Source organism: Musa acuminata, chromosome BXJ1-1 (assembly GCF_036884655.1).
Source record: "Musa acuminata AAA Group cultivar baxijiao chromosome BXJ1-1, Cavendish_Baxijiao_AAA, whole genome shotgun sequence".
NCBI lineage: Eukaryota > Viridiplantae > Streptophyta > Magnoliopsida > Zingiberales > Musaceae > Musa > Musa acuminata.
Window position 1 is genome coordinate 15574245 of NC_088327.1, and position 23843 is coordinate 15598087.

Sequence of the window (23843 nt, forward strand, 5' to 3'; positions counted from 1 at the left end):
TTCTCTGTATTTCTCTCCTTGATTGGATCTTTGCCAAAGCTGCAATTCTCCCTTCCTCTTGTTTGATACAAAGACCCATCAGCATTACATATGTGCCATCCCCTAAAAGTTTATCTCAGCTGACTTGTATGTGACAGCACAGCTAGTATTCATTTAAGAAAAATGGCATCACTCCATTTATTTACATGGGGCAAGATTGAGATTTTAATTTTTTTTAAAATAATTTTTGCTCTCTTTTTGGTTTAATCTCTCAGAACATTTCTCCATGCTTCCAATCTTTCCTGACATTTTAATAGAGGTTAATCAAAACTAAATACTTGGCACTTAATTAGGCAGGTTAACAGTTGTAAAAGATGTACCTGATTAATGACATTAATATTCATTATCCATTTAACATATATGTATGTATATATATATATATCTTATTTAGTTCTTTAATGCTTTTCAAACTCACTGGCAAAGATAATTATTAATCATCAAGGTAAAAATATTGAATGGATGCACAGAAAAAATATTTTTGTAAATTGAATGCTAATAATCAGAGTCATAAAGAGGCAATCTTAATATGATGCTGAGGGAGCCAAGGCTCATCCTTCAGCAGCAAGAATGAATGAATATATATATATATATATATATATATATATATATATATATATATATATATATATATATATATAGGTAATAGAGAAATCATCTTTAACTACAATGTCCATTCTGTTTCAAGAAACACTAATTGAACAAGCAAGAACTTCACGTGCATCTCCTGAACATCAACCATTTCATCTTTTAAGGGGAAGAAAAAGGTTGCTACAGCAAGTTATAGAGATGGAAACAAGAGAGAAGGAACAACAATGGTGAAGAGGCATCACAGTCTGCAAACGTGAAGTCTTCTGACAGAACCAGATACATTTCTCTGCTGATTATTACATGAAAGAATAAGTCATCAGAGTTTTCTTTAATCGCATATCAAGTAAAGAATACAGACTATTTTGCACTATTTTCTTTCTGCAGGGGTCGCTGAATCGACATGAGCTACTTGAGTTTGTAACAAGTTACAATGTCTGCCACTGAGACCATCTTCCATGAGGAACTGATTACCCGATCTGTGATGGAGTTCTGGAGTATCGTCAAAGTTGGGTGGACTGTAGCCAGTAAAACTTGTTTAGCTTATCAATAATCTTATCAGCATCATTTGTCGTATCATTTGATGACAGCCAACTTTATGAGATACAGAGGCCAGATGAAGTACAGCAGCTCTGTGGAATTTTGTTGATTAGCATGATGTGCTTCCACCAGAATTGACAAGAGAGATCATCACTTGAAGCTAAATCCAACAGTTCTACTGCAAGTGGCTTATGAAGATCACCTATGTAGTGAAATTTCCGCCGTCAATTACCAGAAGACATGGCTTCTTCAATCCTCCTGATGACAACACCAAGGCTATGGCCGCTTTCTAGAGCTTTAACTGCAGCTTTATGTGCATTCTTGTGCCACTTTAGAAGGTTGTATGATTGCATAACAGACCGCCGTGCTTGGTTTGACATCTGCAAGGCTAGAGTTAGTATGTAAAAGGAAATTATACTTTAATGAAGTGTAACAAAATGCTAATGCCTAATGTACCACCTGCATGACAGTCAGCGGAGGTCGTAGGAGAACACACAAACTTCTGAACAAGTTCTCATCATTTTCTCCACCTTCAGCTTCCCCATAAACAAGAGCTTCAGCTGCGATTCCAGCAAAAAGTACCATGCAGTACCTACACATTGACATGCATACGGACTATTCTAAGAAAACGATTTATATGCCAATCAAATATTGAATGTTCGTTTAGGAAAATTCCAACAATGGTAATTACCAAGAATACCTGTCAAATGCAGTGCTACTAAGACGACCTTCTGCAAGCTCGTTATCCAGCTTTTCATCCCAAAACTGAGTCCCTGCCTAATTTTATCATAAAATTCATTTGAAAGAAAAATTTAGTATAAAAGAAAGACATTAACAAAAAGTACAAACCATTTTTAAAAGGTGTAAATAAGTTGCTAATGGAGAACTAACTCAACTGATAGGTATATCTTTTAGAACAAGGAATCAAGCTTTAATTTAAGGAGACAGGTTCAGAAACAAAATCCAGATAAAACTGGAATGTGATGAGATCAATAATCAGATAGGAATAGTTTTAACAAAAATTCTTTCATTTCTCTGCTGCATGCATGCATAATTGTCAATTATTCTGTAAAAAACCATATGATTAACTTAACAGCTAGCAATGAAGTTGCTTCATAGTCCACGCCACAGTTGCAGAGATAGGTCAAGATATGGGTTTTAACCAGATAACTGTTTGGGAACAATGACAATGTAGTGAAGCTGTTAAAAGAGAATAGAACCCACTAAAATGAAACCTATGTTCTAGTTAAAAGAAGGATTTTTCAGATGATTGATCTTTCAAATGTCAAGTTTCATAATTATCTAAATTTACTGGCTTCCTATTTTAAGTCTATGAAGCACAGATATCCACACGAATACACAATTAGAAATCATGAAAGTTAAACATGTAGCAAGTTCATTATATAAAAACTACCTTTGGCAAGACAGTACCATAAAATGTAGAGGATATTGCAAGAACTTATGATAAATAAATTAAAATGAAATCAATTGTATTTGCACTTAATAACCTAGTACTCAATACAAACTATACAAAATATTAAATAAAATATATATTCATCTCATCCACAAGAAAAGAGATCCAAAATTAACTAATTTTTCACCATAATGAAAAGATTTAACTTCCAAAAAAATAAATGTCTCCACAAGAAGTATTTATGCGGTATTACTTATGTGTCTCAAAAGTATCTGACACACACAGCTTAAAGCATCTGAGTCATAAATAGATCTGAAAGATAAAAAGAAAAAAAAATGGAATCTGGTGGTTTGCAACTTGTCCTCTGTTAAAGATTGTCCCTGAAGATGTCTCAAGAACATAACTGGAAAGTGACGGAGATGGGGTGGAGGAGATAGGTAAAAAGAAGGAAGGCAGATGTTTGTCTGTGGAGAGGAAGAGACAAAAATGAAATTATTTTTTATTTACCTGGTCATGGTTAAATTGTTCTGCGACACAATTCTAGGCCAAGCAGGTTAATCCTTATAAAGACCAGTGCTTTGAGATTTACCTCAATCATAACATAAAGAACCATCACCATATGATATATCTAATGCTCAGTATTTCCTTAAATTGGGCTCTTGAGACTTATATTATTTCTGTGAGCAACGTTATCTATCAGTTTACACTCCTGGCCTCAAGTAAGTATTGCCTCATCAGTTGTCATAGTCATTAATGCACCTTATGTCCCTTGACAAGCCTCACTCTGATAGAATCAAAAAAAGGAAACATATTTTGCCTAGGTAAGAGCATACTAATTTGTGAAGACTAACTTGAAAGACTAACACAAGCAATGTGAAGACTAATATATCACCATATGATATATCTAATGCTCAGTATTTCCTTAAATTGGGCTCTTGAGACTTATATTATTTCTGTGAGCAACGTTATCTATCAGTTTACACTCCTGGCCTCAAGTAAGTATTGCCTCATCAGTTGTCATAGTCATTAATGCACCTTATGTCCCTTGACAAGCCTCACTCTGATAGAATCAAAAAAAGAAACATATTTTGCCTAGGTAAGAGCATACTAATTTGTGAAGACTAACTTGAAAGACTAACACAAGCAATGTAACTTTGCGAGCAACTTGTTTCAGCTGGTTTAATTCAGATGTTGCTGAACAATTTAGAATGATAATGCAAGGTTTGCTTTGCATCATGTCCATTTTCATGTATTTCATAACAAGGAAATAATGCATTTTCATGTATTGCATCATTTCCATTTTCATCTGTTTTGTTTCCGATAATGGAAATAAAAACAAATTTATGGTAATAGAGAAGAAAAAGGGATGAGGGGAATAGATTATTTGCCAGGGACGAAGGCATATAAATCTCATGGATCATCTTTTGAGTTTGTTTTATAATTTTTAGGAGTAATATACCAAAATTGTATATATGACCAACAGAACAGAATTAAGAAGACAAAACACAACAATAATTACCAAGGGAGTTTCATCTCTTGAATTCAGAACTTTTTATTTCCAAAAGAAAAAATAGCGACTGAAATGATCATATATAACAGGAAATATAACCAACCTAAATAAAACTATATATGCCCACATATTCAAATGGTATGACAAGAATTACAGGGATCAGGTACAAGGTCTGGAGTATGCTTGACACCATCACTTAGCAATTTAAAGTATCAAACACACCATTTATCTACCTATGGCTTCACTTCATTAAATACTTGATCCAGGTATAATTGTTTAGCTTGTTGACTCTTTAAACATTTGCTGTTAATAAATGATTAGCAGCAAGCCACTGAATTTGGACTACAGTTCACGAATTGAAGAAGCTAAAATGAATTCGTAAAAGAAACAATATCAAGAGTGAGAAAGTGGAAAATTATTTCACAAACAATGATGCACAAGTATCTCAGCATTGTGTTACAGGAGTAGAAGGAAAATTGTTCAAATAAGAAACATTATTAGCATACCTGTCCCTGGATACCCATTTGCATGGCAACAATTGGGTCCAAAATCACCCCTCGAATGGGGCAACCCATGAAGTATGCTGTAAGTTACAGACATCAAGTTATTGGATTTAAATTAGAGAAAAAAAAAGAAACTGATAATTCTAATTCAGCTCTTAAAATAATTAAGAAATTCAAATATAAAGATAGTATAAGAATCACCAGTAAGTAGATGTCCTGCTTCATGAACAAGTACTCGACGTTTATATGGTGGCCAAAAACACTGGATCTGAGCAAGACAAGTGCCACCTAGAAAAATTGCATCAAACATCCCTAAAGCCAGTATTGTAGCTAAGTTAGGTCGTATGTCTACTCCTTGCGAAAGCAGAAAAGATACACCTCCAAGGAATCCAATCAACAAAAGCCTGGAGCTTCCAGAAATGCCCCATTTCTTTGGTGCAAGATTAGAAGCTGAAAAACACCAAATAAGCTTTTTAGAGCCCCTGAATTTGAGCAAGCAGTGGCAGAAGTTCTATAGAAAACTTACTAAAAAAGCAACTGCAACAAGGGATGTTCTCCAGTAAAATATCAAACTTACAAGAGTAAAGTACTAATGAAAAAGCAAAAGTGTCAAATAACAAAATAGCCTAAAGAAATGTTTAACCTTCCAAACCAGTCGATTCCTTTAGAACTGTCGGTGTCACCTCTCTTGGTCCCTCTAAAACTGCATACAACAGATGGTTAAGTAAGAAGATTCTTTATAAGTTCAAAAGTTAAAAATAAAAGGCTTTAGCAATGTGTATTCAGGGAAAGAGAATCCTCATGACAAGATGAAGCCTCTCTCAAGAAACTAAAGCAAATAAGCATGATCATGGAGTGTCTCACAAGGTGACAATTGAATTCTAGGACAACTGCCATTTCCATATATTGCACAGGACTGGTAGTTGACAAGTGGCACATGCCTTTTCCTTCGTTGAATGAATATATTCACTCTGGCTTCAAGCAAACATTAGATAAATTTAAATGAGCTCACAACCTTGATTTTTGAACAGAACAGCTACTTCAGGCAACAGACATACCTCAAACTCCAAGGGCTTAGTCAATACTCAATAGTACCATTAGGAACAGCCTAAAAGTCATCAAACAGTCATTTTCTTCAGTGCATGCCACAAGGTATATGAAGTGATATTTCAAGTGCTCTCGACATATTATAGAAGAGCATGAAATTATACTTTGCTCTAAACTCCAATCAAGGGTGTAACTGGCACAGAATGTGTTGGCCAAGGGTCATACAGGCCTGACTCAGCCAAAAAGACCCTGTGCCCAAAACTCATCTGTCTTTCAATCAGGAAAGCAACAAGGAACCAGAATAAGTTTTCTCTGTTCAGCGAGTCTATCTTCCATATATTCCAGAAAGCCCAGTAACACGACACCATGTGTTTTTCTACCTCTGTATCTTTCCTACATGTTCACAATATTAAATTAAAGATTTATTTTGAAACCACATAAAAAAAATCATTATAACTTGCATGCACAACGTTACCAGGTTTTTGCCCTTTTAGTTTTTAGATTCCTGAGGACCCATCACACTCATCTTGTTTCCAGTAAAATGATCTCATTGACAGGTTTCTTCTTGTCTTCAACATCTGGCCAATAATATAGCATTAACAACTTAAAAGTTTGTCTAGAAATTCCTAAATGGAGTTCCAATTTTGGATATAACCAAAAGAGAGGAACAACTATTTTAAAAACTGAACCCAATCACAGGAGACAAAAAAGTTTGATGAGTGCTAGGAATAAAATAAGTGGTCCAATTGCTTAAGAGGGTAAGAAATTAGTTTTTATCCAATGTGTATAACATGATCACCAGTAAAAAGTTCATGAGCAAACGAGAGATAGAACACCAACCAAAATGGTAAAATAAAACAGAATAGGAACATGGAGATTGATGTGATATCCTACTAGTCCCAAATTGCAAAAATAATTATATGTCTTCAACTAATGTCTAATAATATAAACTTAATTGTCGGCAGCTCATAACTTAAGCTAGTTTAGGGCTCGTAATGGACCGACTGCAAGCTCGTCCATCTAAATACCTTCCTGGCACAATTGCTTGTAAAGCCTAGCTCAGTTTAGGTCCAAGACAGAAAAAATTAAAAATAACTTCACCCAGATAATATAAAAAACCATATTTGAATTAATTTTAATGTCTCTTACAAAATGGGCATATTAATGCCTTTTTTTTTTCCATGTGCTTCTCTCATGTTTTCACCAAATTCCCATCACCAGGATACAGAATCTATTGAAATAAGTGCTTAGCTTGAACCATGCCCTAGAATAAAAGGAATCGTGTGAAAGAATGAAGAAACACCTTTGAGAGGATGTGGGTGGATAAATGTATGATCCAAGTAGGTAGCACCAACAGTATATGACATGAAAGGAAATAAGTAAGCAAGTGCACAAATCACTGGATTACAAAAACTCAGAGATGGGCATTCAGTGGCTACCATATCATGAAATGCATATTATTCAAATTTAAAGTGTGAAAGAGCAACACTAGACCTGAAGGCTGAACTATCTACAAAAAGGAGTTTTTTATATAACCTAACACAGAAATGCACAACTATTAGTAAGCAAACTATATTCTTCCTGTCTGTTTCTTCCAATAAGAGAGTACAACTTCTTATCACACTATGGTAGTAGCAATTTTGATTGATTTCTTTGGATAACAATGGCCCCTTCTGTTTCTTCTTTGCTCATACTCGAGCGGATCTCTAACCCGTAATTTACATGATCAAACACCAAGTTGAACTTTAATGTAGATCACCAGCCTTCGCTATGACTGATCCTTTCAAGTGCTTGCGAGGAAAAGCGGGAAAAACAAGCAAAGGATCAATTAAAGCAGCAAAAAATCATTATAATTACTCAAGTCAAACAACTTCATGAAGGAAGAACATGTACATATATATAAAAAGAGTAATTTTGAAGAAATCTTCAGAATACCAATGTTCTTAAATTTCCCAAAATTAGGCAGGAACCCGCGGTCCTGAAGGAATGCGTAGGCGCTGCCGACGAGGCGCATGTCATCGGCGTTCAAGCAGGCGTCTAGCACCTCCCAGTCCCTTGCCGTCCTTGGGTAATCAGCGGGCACATACGAAACCGAATCGACCGAGGACTCCTCCGCCGGAAGAGGCTCCAGCTCCATGGACCTCAAGAACCGGAGAGCGCGGGCGAGGTCCTTCTCACGCAGGGCGTCCTCGTACTCTCTCCACTCCTTGAGGGCTTTGATCGGGAGCAGGGTAGGGTTTCTTCGGAAGGTGGAGGGCTTCCGAATCGGGAGCGAGATCTTGGTTAGGGCAACGGAGCGACGAAGCATCGGGGAGAGGGAAGGGAACGCAGAAGGCGAAGCCATGAGTGATCAAAGAGAGATTTTGTGTGTGTCGAGTGATCGACTTTGGTCCCCTTAAAAGACTCCAACAGCGTGTCTGCATCAGACGGACATGATTGACGCTTCAGGTTTGCCGAGACACTATAAATTCCCCTTCGCCAAAAGAGCCTCTTTTTGCCTTCCCCAGACCTCCTAACCCTTCCTAATGCTAAAAGCCTCTCCTTCTGTGCTGAGTCGTTCTAAGTCTCGTCTCCGGCTCCCCCTCAATAAACTTCACCATCATCGTCGTCGTCTTCAGTGCTGTTGAGTTTGAGCATCTAAAGGTGAAACTCTTGTGCCCTGTTGTTTGATACTTCCTCAGGACCTGGTGAACTCCTTCAACTGTCTTGGCAATCTGATGGATTGCATTGTAATGCCGCAATTTCTTTTGCCTTCTTGGATGACCTTACGATATGCATCAATGAACTTGTCATTTCATTTCCGGTTCTGCTGAGATTGGCCAATCTTTTTCTGTACCGATTAACAGACACTGGGACTTCCATGGTTCATTTATACTCGCTTCTTTGTTCCTCTCAGGGATCATCAAGTGGGATGTCTACTAAAAGTGAAATAGGCCTGCTAATGGTACCATCACTGCAACTATTTCTGAACTATGGCTCGTCTTGATGACTAGAGAAAGGAAATGATGCCTCTGTTAGGGTTATTTAAGTTCCTTCTGATAAAGGAAATGATGACTGTTCATGAACTACTAGTCTTGAGAAGTAAATTCAGACCTAGTAAGTTTCATATTGCTCAAAATATATCATGAATCTTGCACCATTAATGATTATCATGGGTTACTACTATATATATAGCCAAAGTAAATTCACAAGGCTTTAGAACATCTACATATGTAATTTGGATTTTGTTGATATTATGTATATGTAATTTTGTGAATATTTGCCACTGTGTGAGTGATTTTTATGCTTCTTATGAGTTTCAATGTAACAATACAGAAGATCTATGTTATACAAGATACACAAAGCATATGAAAATATACATGGACTGGTTGATGTGTCTATGCATGCCCTACTTTCCCGCAATTTCTTTTGTCACCCTACTCAAATTTCATTTATAGATTTTCAGCAATAGCAAACGTCTGCTGGAAGTCTGCAATTACATTTATTTGAAGATTATAATGACTACAATTATAGGTTGAATTGCTCTTAGTATAGAGTTCTCGGTTGAATCATCATTTTTATGTGATACGATAATGGAAGTTCATAAGGAATAAAGATATCTGGAATGGGCCTTACAATGTGGTTTAAAATACTATATTAACCATGCTTATGTAACATTTTCTTGAAAATATGATTCCTATGTATGATCTTTGCATATATACAAGATATGATAGATGGGGTGCGGGCTAGAATGATGAACCAACAATCCTATTTGTTGCAGCTATCAAGTGCCCACTGTTTGGGGAAGTCAAGAACGCAAAGTGACTATTCTGCTTTTCTGAGATGCATCATTCTTTAACATTCTATATAAAGTGATTAATATTCAGACTGAACATTCCTAGGATTGCTATAGAACTCATCTGCCACTTGATAAACATGTTTGACATATAAAATTTCTTAGACAGATGAATACCTTAATATTCTAAGGATTGATCTAGACAACATCTTCTACTTCAGGAAAATAGTGTAATGTCCTGTACCATGTATGGTTTATTACTTTATTTTGCAAACAAAATTTTATCTTATGTGGCAATTTTGTTGCATAGATGGTTTGGATCTTCCTTATTTTGGGCCTCATGGACAGAGACTAACACATTTGAAATAAATTTGACTTTATATTGTTTATACATACATTTTCCTAAAAGCACGTGTAAGTTTTCTTGCAAGTGAGTTGAGCTAGATTTACAAGGTGTGTAAATTTGTACCAACTAAGCATGCTTAGAAATAACGTTACAAGTAAATCAGTTATTGGCTCTGTCTACCTATGCAAGCTGACAAACAAGCAAGAATCTAATGGATAATGGAACATTTGACTGATGCTCAACTCTCAAGCAGTTTCAGCTCTTAGGAAGATGCAGCATCATGGTTTTACTTTAAAATCCTTCTGATTGGTAGTTTGTCAATCTTGATCATGTTGCTATCATCTACTCTGGGCTGTTGAAATTGAATGAAAGCTTAAACAAATAACATGTACTTAGTAATACAAATATGTAATCGGCTTTGGATATGTACCTCTATCTAGATGAGAGTACTCAATTCTGATTCTGATACTGTATTATTGATTCCAAGAAAAAGTATATTTTGGTTGTGGCACCTGTCTAAGCTGAACCAAATAACTTCACATTTCACTGCATAGTTTAAGCTCCATAAAGCAATTTACATTAAAATCAAATTCTGGATTAGTTATCATCAGACTGAGTGCAATTGCACTAACAAAAAATTTGCTCTGTTCAGATTTTATTTCTAGAAACAACTGGCTTTATATTCATGTGAGACTACAGATATCTCCCTAATAGTTATAGAAAATGCTTCCAGAAATTGATGTGTTGTTATGATGTTTGAACATCAGTTTATGATGCTAGCAGTCAAATTAGTTCTCAAAAGTGCTGGAACACCCAAAAATAGTTTGGCATTTTTGTTTCCTGATGCATTTAGATTTTTTTCAGTGCGCTTATAAACTGAATCTCTCCTTACCTGATGGCAGTGTATCTGCACATCTTATACTGGCTTTACTAGCAGAAGAGCCAACTGGAAAGAATATAGTGCAATGGTTGCTGAGTTTGAAGGGCTGAAACTTGGCATGATGAATTCATGTAGAGTTCCAAAATGTGACATTCAGAGTGCAGAATTCATGGCTGAATCTGTTGTGTTCGACAAGATAAAGAACTGGTCCTTGGTTTGTCTGGTTCCTCGAATCATTCTATATCCACACTGCAGATCAAAACTTGGAAGCATGCCAGTGAACGAGCTGAAGGCTGAAACCCTACAGAGCCGATCCTGGGATAGATTACCGGAAACACTCAGCTGCTTGGCTTACTGATTCCTCAAGAACAACACAAAAAGATTGAGTGGTTTCAGATACTTAGTAGGTTTTCCCTTTCTTTTCTTTTTTTCTCTTTTTTGCTTCAAACTCGAATTTGGCACCAAGTTGTCGTTTCATCCAAATGTATAGCATATCAGACCTTTGTAGCAAGTTCAGCACAAGAAAGATTATTACAATACAGCAGTACAAAACTTCCAAGTCCTTGACATGTCTGTATTGTGAGATGTAGATTTCTGGTGCCATTTCGTTTCTCATTTGCTAGGAATCCTTTATTGACTTTGGTTGCTTTCTGATTAGAGAACCACCATAGTTGTGCTGGTGTTGATCTCCTCAAAAATGTTTGTAGTTTGATCTCCCCAGATTCCTTGTATTGCTATTCCACATATCATATTTAATTGACAGGAAGTCCTTCTCTTGTTGCTCCAAGTTGCATCCTGGTGTGTCATGTGTGGTTGACTTTTTTGTCAACCTCAAGAACTCTAAATCCAGAACAAAGAGAGAGAATTGAGTTCCTTCATATTAAGAAAGAGAATTGACTTTTTAGTCTTCACAGAAATGGTTGAAGTTAGATCTTCCACATATTATATTAAACTGAGGGGAAGTTCTTATGCTCCTAGTGAAATAAGTCGTTCCATGTCTTAAGAATTCACTTCTTATTCCCCTAAGTTGAATTTTGGCATGTCATGTCTGTTGACTTTTTGGTGAACTCCCAAGAACTCCAAACCCAGAACAAAGGAAGAAAAGAGAGAATTGATTTACTCAATAATTCTGCCATGTCATGTAATCCTTTGCAAAGCTTATTATTATTAATGGTAATATTTTTATTATCATTATTTTTAATGCTAATTTCTATATTATGAAATCAGGAGACGTCTTCTAGAACCGGTCACGAGCAGTCTCTGACATCCTATCCTAAATCAATCTTTTGATTACTCGCATAATGTACCGAAATCCTTACCTACTTCGTGGTTGGTGCTCGTGTTGTGTTTAACGTGGGACCCAATTTAACCGGGTAGATGTTAGCTGGTAAACATAGTGTTCATTTCTTGGAGGTCACGAAAGTGTTTATAATATATGGTGAGACTCTATGAACACCGAGTCCACGCGCGCGTCCTGGGTCGTTCGATCCTCCTCCAATCAGCAATCTCAACCGTCCACTTTGTGTGCCGGTGAAGAGGCCACGAAACCGACAAGGGACGAGAACATTCTCGACCCCGCAAAGCCGACGTTAGCACACAACCGCTATATCGACGCCCTCCCCCGCCTGTAAACCCCTCCACAGGCCTTCGTCAATCGATTCGATTCGATCGCGAGTCTTCTCCTCTTTGTTCTATTTTTACTAATCGTTCTCCATCTGTTTGATCGGATCGTGAGATCCTCTTTCCTTGTTTTCTTTTCGGTGGTTAATTTTGTGGAGAAATGGCGACGAAGAGGAGTGTGGGCGATCTTAAGGAAGACGACCTCAAGGGAAAGAGGGTGTTCGTGAGGGTGGATCTCAACGTGCCGCTGGATGACAGTCAGAAGATCACCGATGACACCCGTGTCCGCGCCGCCGTGCCCACCATCAAATCCCTTATGGAGCACGGCGCCAGGGTCATCCTCTGCAGCCATCTGGTCATCCTCTACCCCTTGATCAGCTCATGTCACCCGATTCAGCGTCTTTTTTTTTGTCTCTGTCGTTAATAACATCTGATTGTTGTAGATCGTTTCTCTTTGTTGGCGCTTGATAGTTTGAGCTAAAGCTAGCAGCTAATGATCCTGCATGATTTTGTTTAGTTTTATTTATATGGAGATCTTCTCTTTCCTAATGTGGTCTCTGCATTTCTTCGCTTGTGATTTGATGTTAGCTTCTGGAAATCTATACCTTCCTGATTTTATCGATATTTGTTTCATCTGGACGTGTAATATGTTTCGCATGCAATAGAATTTGATCCCTTTTTTGATGCGATATTTTTAATTCTTAGAATGCGAGCCATTGTCATTTGAAAATTTGGATAATTCTGTTTTTACATCGTTTATTATTAGATTTACGTAGCTGAGCATGTAAATTTCTGTTAGCCTAATAGGATTTTAATTCCTATGGGAGGATAAACAAAAAAGAAAAGCTTCAATGTTGTATCTCAATATGGAATTTATTATGAAAAACATTGTTTTCCAGCGTGAATCTATAGATACAAATGCTTAAGCTTTAGTATAAAAGCTACAAAAATAATAGAAATTTATGAATTGCATTGGATAAGAAAACAATGTGGTATTGATGGTGTATAAATTGATGACCATGGAAGCGTCATGTTTGAATTTTTTACACACGTTCTCTATTTTGCTCTCTTTTTCTTTAAAGTTGCAGTAATCATGATATTAATACAATTGTTCAGGCTTTAGTGTAAAAGCTAAAAATATAATAGAAGTTTATGATTCTGCATTATCACATTGCAACTTGTAATTAGCATTTAAGTATGATGCTTTTGAGTCAAATAAAGAAACAATCCTAAGGAAAAGTGTCCAAAAACTGAGATAGGATCTAGGAAGTTTTCCTATAGTCATGGTTTCTTCAGATAACTTGCTCAATAAAAATTTGTTTACTGAATAATTTTTTTCTTTTAGCAGTTTTCCTTTGACTGCATTTCAGGCTAAGACTAAAGCTTGTCTTTTGCATTTCTTTTTATTCTACAATGGGCAGTGATACCATATTGTCTTAATATTCCATCCATACATCATTCTTGGAATATTCATGGCAAGATATATGCTTTTCTAAATCAAGCTAGGACCTCTCCTTCTGGTTGCTGCAATCAGAAAAATAGCATTAGGCAATCCTCAATAGCTGTTGTGGCTAACTTTGTAGTAAGGTTCATTCATGAAGTACACATTAGGCATAGGATCCACATGTTTCTTGCTGCAGATTACAGTATTTATAGTTCTCTAATATTCCTCCTGTGAGAAGAAGTTGGTTTCGTTATACTAATTTATTGTGCCATTTCTCACAAACTTTTACCTTTGTAGACTTTATTTACCATCACTTTAGCTTTCTGTTTTTGATGGTTTACATGTTCACTTTCCATGTTTGATGCAGTACTATATGATGATGTGCTTTTTTAAGTCACCATGTCACATGTGCCCAACCAACATGCTCCAATGTTTGTGCAATTCATGCATTGTTTGTTCATTCAGATGTGAACTTATTTCAAATATTTTACCTAATGGAATTAGGTAAAATTTCTATTTTACCTAATGAACTTATTTCAAACATGCTCCAATTTTTCTATTCTCAGATCAATATGGAATTAATGGTGTGGTGTAATTTTTCAGGGCCGTCCTAAAGGTGTCACCCCAAAATACAGCCTGAAGCCTCTTGTGCCTAGGCTTTCTGAACTTCTTGGTGTTGATGTATGTATTGGTGTTCTATTCAAGTCTTCACCAAATTTGGACCGAGTTACTTTTGGGATCTAATTACTTGGTACTTACATAGGTTGAGATGGCTAATGATTGTATCGGTGAGGAAGTTGAGAAGATGGTGGCTGCATTATCAGATGGAGGTGTTCTGCTTCTTGAGAATGTCAGATTTTACAAAGAAGAAGAAAAAAATGACCCAGAGTTTGCTAAGAAACTAGCATCACTAGCTGATCTCTATGTCAATGATGCATTTGGCACAGCTCACCGGGCTCATGCTTCTACTGAGGGAGTGACCAAATTCTTGAAGCCAGCTGTTGCCGGCTATCTAATGCAGAAGGTATTCACTAATCTCATAATGTAGCTTTTTAATTGGTTATTTAAATTGTGTGCAATTACTTTGAAGAATTTTTTTTATACTTATTGTGATTGGAAAATCCTGCTTATGTTTCTACTGAATATTAATAGTTTTCTTTAGTGTGAAAAAATTCATGTCAGATGGTTACTTTTCTTTTAAAATGTTTTTTGTTTATCAAACTATAGTACAAACTGGAGATAATCCCTCTTTTTTCCCCTCTCAGGAGCTTGATTATCTAGTTGGAGCTGTAGCAAACCCCAAGAAACCTTTTGCGGCCATTGTTGGAGGCTCTAAGGTTTCAACTAAAATTGGGGTTATGGAGTCATTGTTGGAAAAGGTAGATCTCCTCCTCCTTGGTGGAGGAATGATATTCACATTTTACAAGGCGCAGGGGTACTCAGTTGGTTCGTCTCTTGTGGAGGAAGATAAGCTCAATCTGGCGACCTCACTTTTGGAGAAAGCCAAGTCTAAAGGGGTTTCTCTACTGTTTCCTACCGATGTCGTGGCAGCTGACAAGTTCGCTGCAGATGCAAATTGCATGGTTGGTCCACGTATGCCTTTTTGAATAAATTGAGCAAAATTTGACAATGCACAACCAACTAGGTATTCGTGGTAGCACCAAAAAGTGGTTAAAAACTCACCCTCTTGTTTAGTTTCTTGGTTTTAGTTTATTTTGCAGACTTTTGTTTGTAAACTTTCTGGTAAAAGGAGATGGAGGTCATACTTTGACTAATGTCACTGATTGGGATTGAATCATTGGCGCACTATCCAGGTGGAAGCTACAGTAATAGAGTGTCTAGTCCTCGTGCTGATGTAGATTAATAAAACTTTGGGGTACACGTGTTTGTCAGTTCGCTAAGATGTGATATAGGTTGAGAGACAAGGATGTTAGGTTCTTTAGCAAACATGGTTTCAGCAATATGATGACTTTGGTTATGGAGACCATAAATTATGTTTTGACATTGCGCTTGCATCGTCAGGTTGTTCCAGCTTCTGGCATCCCTGATGGCTGGATGGGTCTTGATATTGGTCCTGACTCCATCAAGGCATTCAGTGAATCTTTGGATACCACCAAGACCATCATATGGAATGGACCCATGGGGGTGTTTGAATTTGAGAAGTTTGCAGTTGGAACCGAGGTAAATCACTGTACCAGATACGTAGACCAAGACATCAAATCATGCATTATGTTCATATATGAAGGGCACTTTTTATTTCATTGTTCAGGCAATTGCAAAGAAACTGGCAGACTTGAGTGCGGCTGGGGTCACAACCATCATCGGCGGTGGTGACTCGGTTGCTGCTGTAGAGAAAGCAGGTCTTGCTGATAAGATGAGCCACATTTCTACGGGAGGCGGTGCCAGCTTGGAGCTGCTAGAGGGCAAGTCTCTGCCGGGTGTTCTTGCTCTTGATGATGCCTGAACCCGACTAATCATCTTGCTAGAGTTGTTTTACGGTGTGTACCTCTAAATTTCTCCACAGTTTTGTAGATGTGTTTCAATAAATGTGTTTCCCTAGGAATTAGGGATGAACTGCCTATATAATCCAGTTTTCATGTCATAACCATGCAAATACTATTTGGCTAAGAAGCGTTTTATTTTCCACTCCTTAATATGTATTACACTAAGACCATGCACGAAGATTCTTTTTACTGTGCGCACAACCACACACTTTGTTATTTCTCAAAGGGTGCTGATGACATATCTATTAGCATCTACCTTGTAATGATCCATAAACCTTGTCTTTGGCACTGGAGGTAAGTTGTAGGAGTAAATTTCAGTACCCATATATGTAAAAGTTATATAAAGTGAGAAGAGACTATTATTAGGTGCATTGTTTTTATTGGGCAAATACTCTGTTCAATATGTTTGCTAAAAATTGTACTTTCATCTTATGGTGAGTTACATTTACTAGATTCAAACAATATGTTGTTACACTTGTTCCTTAAAAATATGGCAATTTAGATGTAATGAGACCAATGTCTCAGGGAAAATGTGCATTACAAAAATTCCAGTTGCATTATTCACATGAAGTAAGTACCTCCATCTCCAGCATTGTTTTGTATTGGGCTGTAGTATGCAACCCCAAATTCTAGAGCATGTACAGTTTTTGCATCTTAGTGGATATTAACACCAAAGTCTATATCTTAACATCGGTCTTCTAAATCAAATCCACACAGTAGAGCCTCATCCGAGAGAACCATGTGGAGAATAAGAGTAGCTCTAGAAATATATTCAGTTCAGATATGTGATAGTCCGAGGGCGAAAAAGGTTTGGTATCCAACTTCACCTCACTGCCTGTCTTATATCTTGGAGTTGGACTCCGTTAATAGTTGATGGGTTAGATTTAGATCCTGTGATAAAAGATGAAAGACTGTATTGGAGCTGATATATTTTTCTTTTAACAATGTCTTAAAATTCTAAGATTTCGATATATCATTTCTTACATATCGATGGGAAGGAGTAACAAGTGATTTTGTTATGTTGAGAAACATCATTATTGTGATTGAAGTTTATTCTTTTATTATTGTTGAATTTTTAGGGTGTTGTTGAAGAGAGAATATATTTGTATTTTTAATATATATTTGAAAAAAAAAAAAAGATTTGAGTCAATTCATAATTGTAAAATGCTTTAGTTGTCTGATAAATAATAAATGAAAATCACATCTTAAATGTGCATTGAATATTTTAGGATAAATTTATCATTTTAATATTATTATTTGAAAATAAATATATATTTTATTTAAATTAATAGGTAAAAAATTATGTGTGTGTGTGTGTGTGATCTTATAAAAAAATACATATGTAATCTCAAATATATAATAAATAAAAAATACTTATGTAATATAAAAATAATTTTTAAAAATAAATAAATAAATAAAATTTTTCATTGATCAGAAAATATTTTAAAAAACTATATTAGCATCCTATAAATATTAAAATACTAATTCTGTCGAATATTTTTAATATAATATTTAAGTCAGATATAATTTTTTTAAAAAAATTAAATATTAAATTATATTAAATATTAAATCATTTAATTAAGGCACCATTTTATTCTTCTTCTTTGGATAAGAATGTGTATATTAAATAAAATGTCCTATCTTTTTCTTCTTCTTTTTTGTGAAAACAAAGGTGCATATTAAATTGAGGGAACATTACAAACTGAGCAATCAAAACATCAGCAATGTAGCAAATGATCTGAAATCTGTGTGCCACAAAGTTGAGATCTCTATAAACATGAATGACTTGTGAGATTCAAGCAGAAGATATTTCTGAGTACCACAAACAGAATATTATCAAAAATATTCATAAAATTGAGATCTCTGGAAACATGAATGAGGATGACAACATCAAGGGAATCAATTAGAAGATAGATGTTCCTGAGTGCCACATACAGAATATTATTATCAAAGAAATTCACATAATTAATATCTCTAAATGAGAATGACAACCTCAAGGGAATCAATTAGAGATAGAATATCATCAAAAATATTCAGCTCCGAACAGTATATAATTTTGTTTAAGATCTTGATACTGTTTTCCGCAACTACGGAAAACAATATCAAGAGTGGAAGAATCAACCATTCCGAATAATACAACTTGTAAATGAGTCGATCGGTTTTGAACGTAAAATTTTACTTGTTACATGTAGTATGGTTGACTTCTCTAGCTTTCTCAAGCAATGCTTGGACCTTTGGGCAGCCATATAGCTGACTTTGAAGCTCAACTTTCTCTCTCCTGTGTCTCCAACACCAACTATCATTTCCGATGGTGGTATAAAGATTCAATAGAGAAGACGCAGCAGCTACTTCCAGTAGAGAGGGAGGGGGAGTTTGCATGGCCCCGAATGTTCCCGTTGATCAACTTGTTTGCTCGGATGTGATTTGGTAACTCGATGTCAACAACTTACTGAAGAGCAAATAATCCTAAATTTGTAACGATGATGATTATATTTTCTTCGAGTCATTTGGTGAATCCAAACCATTGGAGCTTCAAAACTAGATTTAAGCTTTGATTATTAATAAGTCCTCGCGAAGAACTTGACTTGCATTTTCTACATCCTTATTAATGATCGAGTCAAAATTATATAAGAGTATAATTGCATTGTTGGTGTACTATATAATATTTAAGGAAAGTTTTAAATTTTATCTAATAATTGTTTATATTTAAAAAAAAAACTAGTTTAGTAATATTGTATTATTATACTTAGCCTTAGTCAAGAGATTAAAATATCATTTTTATGTATTTTAATATTTAAAATATTGATTAAGTATGATATGTTAGATCCCTTCTTATATGTTTTTTATATCTAAAATATTTATCAAAAATTAATTTTATTAAATTAAATTAACGAAGACAAATGTTGATAGTTCATAATGATAAATTTTTATAACGGTAATATGCCATAATCACTTAGGTCATATTATCGATATCTCTCTAGTTTAAAATATCCAAAATAATCCCTAAAAAGTTTTTTAATCAAATTTTTATATATTTTTTTAAATAAATTTTTAATTAATTATAGTGTTTTTATTGACTCATTTATAATATTTTTAATAATATATTTGGTATTTTATTAATATATTAGAAATATTATTGAAAAATACTGTTAGTGATATCATATTGTGCATATTTGGTTGTCATTGCTCATAGATCATTACGATATCATCTTTCTACGCTTGTTAATTTGATTGAGGTTATAAATTTACTTAAATTATCCATAATATTTTTAATAAGATCTTATCATGTTTTTTTTTTTTTGTAACTTTTTAAATGGATAATTAAAAAATATATATATTTTTTAAATTAGAAATAATATTTGATAAATAAAAAAAATTAAAAATAAAAATAACGATTCAGAATCACTCAAAATGCGAATATTCTCTTGCAAAAACAAAAAAGCCCCCCTCGGATCCAATCCGGCATTCCACGAAAAGGCGTAACTGATAGCATCCGACGTCACGTGGAACAGCTGCTGCGCCAACACCTGGAAATTTAGAGACGTGTAGTGTTAGCTTTTTGGAAGTTTTCGTACCACCACATTTTTATCCCTGCAATTACGCTATTATTCGCTGCATGGCTCGAAGCCACTAAAATCCCCCTCTTCCGCTCTTCTTCTCTCTCTCTCTCTCTCTCTCTCTCTCGGCCATGGAAGCTTGACGACGGAAAACAACCCCCGAAAGAGGCCATAGAAAAGAAGGCAGCAGAGAAAGGCGATGGCTTTTCTTCCCAAGTTCTCCTCCCCGCCTCTCCTCCCTCTCCAAAAGCCTTCCCAGCGGCTCGTCCTCTCTCCCACCGCTCGCACTAAGCTCGACTTCCCTCCTCCTCTTCCCTCCCGTGGCGACGCCGTGCAAGAGAGGCCGCCCGCGCATCCCCACAAGCCTCTCACCACTACGACCACCGCCGGCGGCCGCGGCGGCAACGGCAACAAGGACGACTTCTATCTCAACCTCGGGGTCGCCGTCCGGACCCTCCGCAACGACCTCCCCTCCCTCTTCTCCAAAGACCTCAATTACGACATTTACCGGTAGAAGCCCTACCCTCGCATTTGAATTCGGCGTAAAGTTCGGATTTTGACGCCCCCCCCCCCTGATTGGTTTGTCTTGCTTTGTCTTGGGTTTTGGGGGTTTCCTCCAGGGAAGATATCACCTTGATTGATCCGCTCAACACTTTCCACGGCATCGAGAACTACAGGCTCATCTTCTGGGCGCTGAGGTTTCACGGCAGGATTTTGTTTAGGGAGATTGGGCTCCAGATCTTCCGGGTCTGGCAGCCGTCGGAGAACATAATCCTGATCCGGTGGGAACTGCAGGGGGTGCCGCGGGTGCCATGGGAGGCGCAGGGGACGTTCCAGGGCACGTCGTGGTATAAGCTGGATAGGAATGGGAAGATTTACGAGCATAAAGTTGACAACTTGGCCTTAAATTTCCCTCAGGCACCGATCAGGCCGGCGGCTGTGATCGATTTGGTGGCTGCCGCCTGTCCACCGAGTCCTAGTTTGACGTTTTCCGATGGCATATTAGGGGAAAGCTTCTCGTTAGGTTCTTCCTCGTGGCTGGAGCTCTACCGGGCGGTGAGGAGTACACTGGAACAGGAAGGAAGCAGTCCGATAGGGATTGGGATTGAAGGTTTGATCACCTGTTCATAGCGTGGGGCATCACGAGGTGATTATGAAGTATACATGTACTGCAAATGGTGAGTTCCACCTCACTAAAACTATATCATCGTTTATATAGGGAGAACAACAGTAGATAGATATCATGTGATTTCAGTCTCTTTCCTTTTGCAAGAGTACCATTTTGTTCAATATAATTCTGGTATGACCTTAGTTGAGAATCCCTGTGTAATCAAGATCACTAGGATACTGCACATGTCTTTCAATCATTATGAAAGAGTCAGCATAGAGTTCGGGTTGTATCATGAGGAGATTCATAAAATTATGACCTAAACTTCATATAATGGAAGGATGTATCCTTTTTTAACATAACTTCTAAACAAATATTGCCTTTAATGGGTGTATTTTCGAGGTTCTTTTGCAACTACCTTGTATTGTTTGTAAAATTCATGTAGCATGATTATTCCAGGCATACTTTACATTAATGCTATTGAACCCTTGATGAAAATTGAAATGGACAGCTTACTTGGTTGTTGATTTCATTGAGAATTTACGTGTTAAAGTTCTATTTAGTAAATCTATAGGAATAATTTTGAATCCAAGAGAGGACAAGCCAGTTGCATCCTTCTATTGGGGACCTTTAAAGACAAGAAAAATTATCTTATCTACTTGGCTGAATTATAATGGCTTGTATTTATATTGTCAAGTCAATATCAAGCGTACGCACATGTTGAATTTGTTTTGACAGAGTACCAGTATAATGAACCTTGCTAGAGAAAATGATTCTGTTCTTGTCTAGTAGTTAAAACTGCAAAAACTACAAGCTTTTGCTTGAATGATCAGCCATTAGCTATTAATCCATATTAGGGATGTGGACAACAGTCCATACTAAGGAGTGGTGAAGTATGCTACCAATAGGCTAATAAGCACCTTGGAAGTCCTATCACCAATCAAAATATATGTGATGATTGGTTTTACTCTGTAATAATTTGGTTATGATCACTGAGTTTGTGCACTAATGGAAGGGTAACATAGAATTTCCTCATAATCTGCTTCTCAATTACCTCCAAGGGCATCTTTGATTGTTTACTTGGTTTAGTGGGTTATTATCGACATTTGGAACTCTAATAAGTGTTGCATGAAAATAGGAGTGCTTTCAGGGCCATATATGAAATTCTCTCTAAAAAATACTAGTGTAACATCAGATTTTACAATAACCTAAAAATTAAAGTTTTTTTACATCATCCTAAGACCATATGAGATTAAGTTTCAAATTTTCACCTAAGCTCTCTTTAATTTTCTTTTTTCGATGTATCATCATCTTTATCTCCTTGCCAAGATGAACTGTTAAATATACACACTTGATACGATTTTTTAGCTATGATTCTATCAAATGGTACCATTTGATTGAATGTTGCAGGCTGACCAAAGGAGGAAGATCATTGTCGCTTATTGTAGATAGAAAATTAGATTTGATTATGAAATATATGTTCTATTTTAGTGGAATTTATATCTCAGATCTTGCAATGGAGCAATCTTTAAAATATTATAAGTACATTTAGTTCTGCTATATGTTTGTCTTGAAGACATTCCACATTGCTAGCAGTAGTCTGCTGCATGCTGTTCCTATAGTTGTATATGATTGATTCAATCCTGGTTTTGCAAAGATTGAAACATCAACTGTCTGCTGGCTTTTGTTACATATTAGAAGATTCTCGAACTTGAATATGTCAACACCCCAGTATCTTGTTTCTCCTTGTAATTCCGTAACTTGTAAATCATAAATCTAGTTGGTTCCCCTAATATTCATTCCAACAAAGATTATTTGCTCATGAGATAAAGCTGCAACTGTTTGTATGGTAAGTTTTTATGTCTGTTTCATTCTAAACCAATAAGCAGATTTTGTGGATTTTATGATGAATGATGGTGAATGACTAGCTGCAAAAGGTTGAGAGTAGTAGTTTCATTAGCCAATAGTTATGCAGGCATCCTTTGGACGAGTTTTCTTGACTAACTAGATAGATCTGCTTGTTGCAGATTTTAGACAATAGTTAATTGTATACTTTAATTTACTGCAGAGAAGCAGAGATCCAACAATTCTACCTGTGTACACTTTCTTATCCAACCAGAGCATCATACTACCTTATAACCAGAGAAATAGAAGCACACAAAGTTTGCAATACTGCCCAGTATGGTTTAGTATTTATCGGTCCGACGAGTTGCCAATACATGAACCAAGGTAAACCAGGCACCACACCTGTTGTGAGTCGTATAGGGCTGGTACTGCTCGATACACCTGGTATAGGGTGGTATCACCCAGTACAGGATGGTATAGGCTCTGTACTGGGCAGTTTTATTAATCTTTTAGTTTTTAAGCTTTTTCAAAACTCAGTATATGTCGGTTCACCCAGTGTCAGTAGACCGGTACTGGACCAGCTTGATTTGGTCCGAACCATGATTGGTACAGTACCTGTATACGAAATTGTGAACCTTGGAAGCATTCTCACTTGGTCATCCTTGACAGACTCAGTTCTCTTGGCACATCCTGGTGGCACTTGCGTTCTGCTTATTCTACAATTCCGTCATCGTTCTTGTCACTGTTGTTGTTTTTGTTTACCCAAATTTTAGTTCCCAATAGTTATCTAGTTGTATCAGTTGAGTAAAAATTATGATGGCTCATTGTATTGTACCTTTATACAAAAGCTTTGCGACATTGTTAAACCTTTTAAGTTCTATGATTCGTCTATTTTTGCATCTGCATTGAAAAGTGTCAGATATCACTCAAGATTAATAATCACAATTCTTTTTTGCTTCTTCAGATCCCGCATAAGGAAGTGTCATTAACTGGAGCCGCTTACGGATCATGTTACGATACACAAGATGTATACAGTGACAGTAGAAATTAGAAAATGGATCAAAATGTACAAATTATTTGAACAATGCTAGAATTTGATTTGTATGGAATAACTTGGTATTCAGCA

At 36.3% G+C, this 23843-nt stretch overlaps 3 protein-coding genes and 1 long non-coding RNA gene across 7 annotated transcripts; 3 read left to right on the forward strand and 1 right to left on the reverse strand.

The window, feature by feature from the left end:
• Positions 1–755: 755 nt before the first annotated feature.
• Positions 756–8121, reverse strand: LOC103998076 (uncharacterized). 3 transcript variants are annotated; one of them, XM_009419477.3, is made up of 8 exons: positions 7574–8121; positions 5235–5294; positions 4793–5041; positions 4595–4671; positions 1865–1941; positions 1624–1756; positions 1367–1544; positions 756–1256 (listed from the first exon to the last, which is right to left on the reverse strand). In XM_009419477.3, the coding sequence occupies exons 1-7, from the start codon at positions 7980–7982 to the stop codon at positions 1389–1391; spliced, it is 1161 nt and encodes a 386-aa protein (XP_009417752.1). In that variant the 5' UTR covers positions 7983–8121; the 3' UTR covers positions 756–1256; positions 1367–1388. The 3 variants fall into 3 exon arrangements, with proteins under 3 accessions (XP_009417752.1, XP_009417744.1, XP_018683944.1); XM_009419469.3 differs by having other exon boundaries at positions 756–1544; XM_018828399.2 differs by lacking the exon at positions 756–1256 and having other exon boundaries at positions 1409–1544; positions 1624–1779.
• Positions 8122–8147: 26 nt separating this feature from the next.
• On the forward strand, positions 8148–11206 carry LOC108953308 (uncharacterized). Its single transcript, XR_010514183.1, has 3 exons — positions 8148–8281; positions 8535–8734; positions 10662–11206. It is a non-coding gene; the product is annotated as an uncharacterized LOC108953308 (long non-coding RNA).
• Positions 11207–12216: 1010 nt separating this feature from the next.
• LOC135580806 (phosphoglycerate kinase, cytosolic-like) lies at positions 12217–16349 on the forward strand. The gene is made up of 6 exons (XM_065187093.1): positions 12217–12614; positions 14307–14384; positions 14467–14727; positions 14969–15286; positions 15726–15884; positions 15973–16349. Exons 1-6 carry the CDS (start codon positions 12420–12422, stop codon positions 16165–16167), a joined length of 1206 nt encoding a protein of 401 aa, XP_065043165.1. The 5' UTR covers positions 12217–12419; the 3' UTR covers positions 16168–16349.
• A 3467-nt stretch (positions 16350–19816) lies between these two features.
• LOC135676191 (uncharacterized) lies at positions 19817–23843 on the forward strand. 2 transcript variants are annotated; one of them, XM_065187103.1, is made up of 3 exons: positions 19817–20274; positions 20385–20942; positions 23682–23843. In XM_065187103.1, exons 1-2 carry the CDS (start codon positions 19964–19966, stop codon positions 20893–20895), a joined length of 822 nt encoding a protein of 273 aa, XP_065043175.1. In that variant the 5' UTR covers positions 19817–19963; the 3' UTR covers positions 20896–20942; positions 23682–23843. The 2 variants fall into 2 exon arrangements, with proteins under 2 accessions (XP_065043175.1, XP_065043181.1); XM_065187109.1 differs by having other exon boundaries at positions 22941–23772.

Bases quoted from the DNA above. Each gene is read 5' to 3' on its own strand.
- LOC103998076 (XM_009419477.3), bottom strand. From the start codon at position 7,982: ATGGCTTCGCCTTCTGCGTTCCCTTCCCTCTCCCCGATGCTTCGTCGC. The intron at 5,042-5,234 runs GTTAAACATTTC...GGTGTTTTTCAG, and splicing joins GGAATCGACTGGTTTGGAAG to CTTCTAATCTTGCACCAAAG. The intron at 1,757-1,864 runs GTATTCTTGGTA...GTCAATGTGTAG, and splicing joins AGTAGCACTGCATTTGACAG to GTACTGCATGGTACTTTTTG.
- LOC135580806 (XM_065187093.1), top strand. From the start codon at position 12,420: ATGGCGACGAAGAGGAGTGTGGGCGATCTTAAGGAAGACGACCTCAAG. The intron at 14,728-14,968 runs GTATTCACTAAT...TTCCCCTCTCAG, and splicing joins CCGGCTATCTAATGCAGAAG to GAGCTTGATTATCTAGTTGG. The intron at 15,287-15,725 runs GTTGGTCCACGT...TTGCATCGTCAG, and splicing joins CTGCAGATGCAAATTGCATG to GTTGTTCCAGCTTCTGGCAT.
- LOC135676191 (XM_065187103.1), top strand. From the start codon at position 19,964: ATGGCTTTTCTTCCCAAGTTCTCCTCCCCGCCTCTCCTCCCTCTCCAA. The intron at 20,275-20,384 runs GTAGAAGCCCTA...GGTTTCCTCCAG, and splicing joins CTCAATTACGACATTTACCG to GGAAGATATCACCTTGATTG.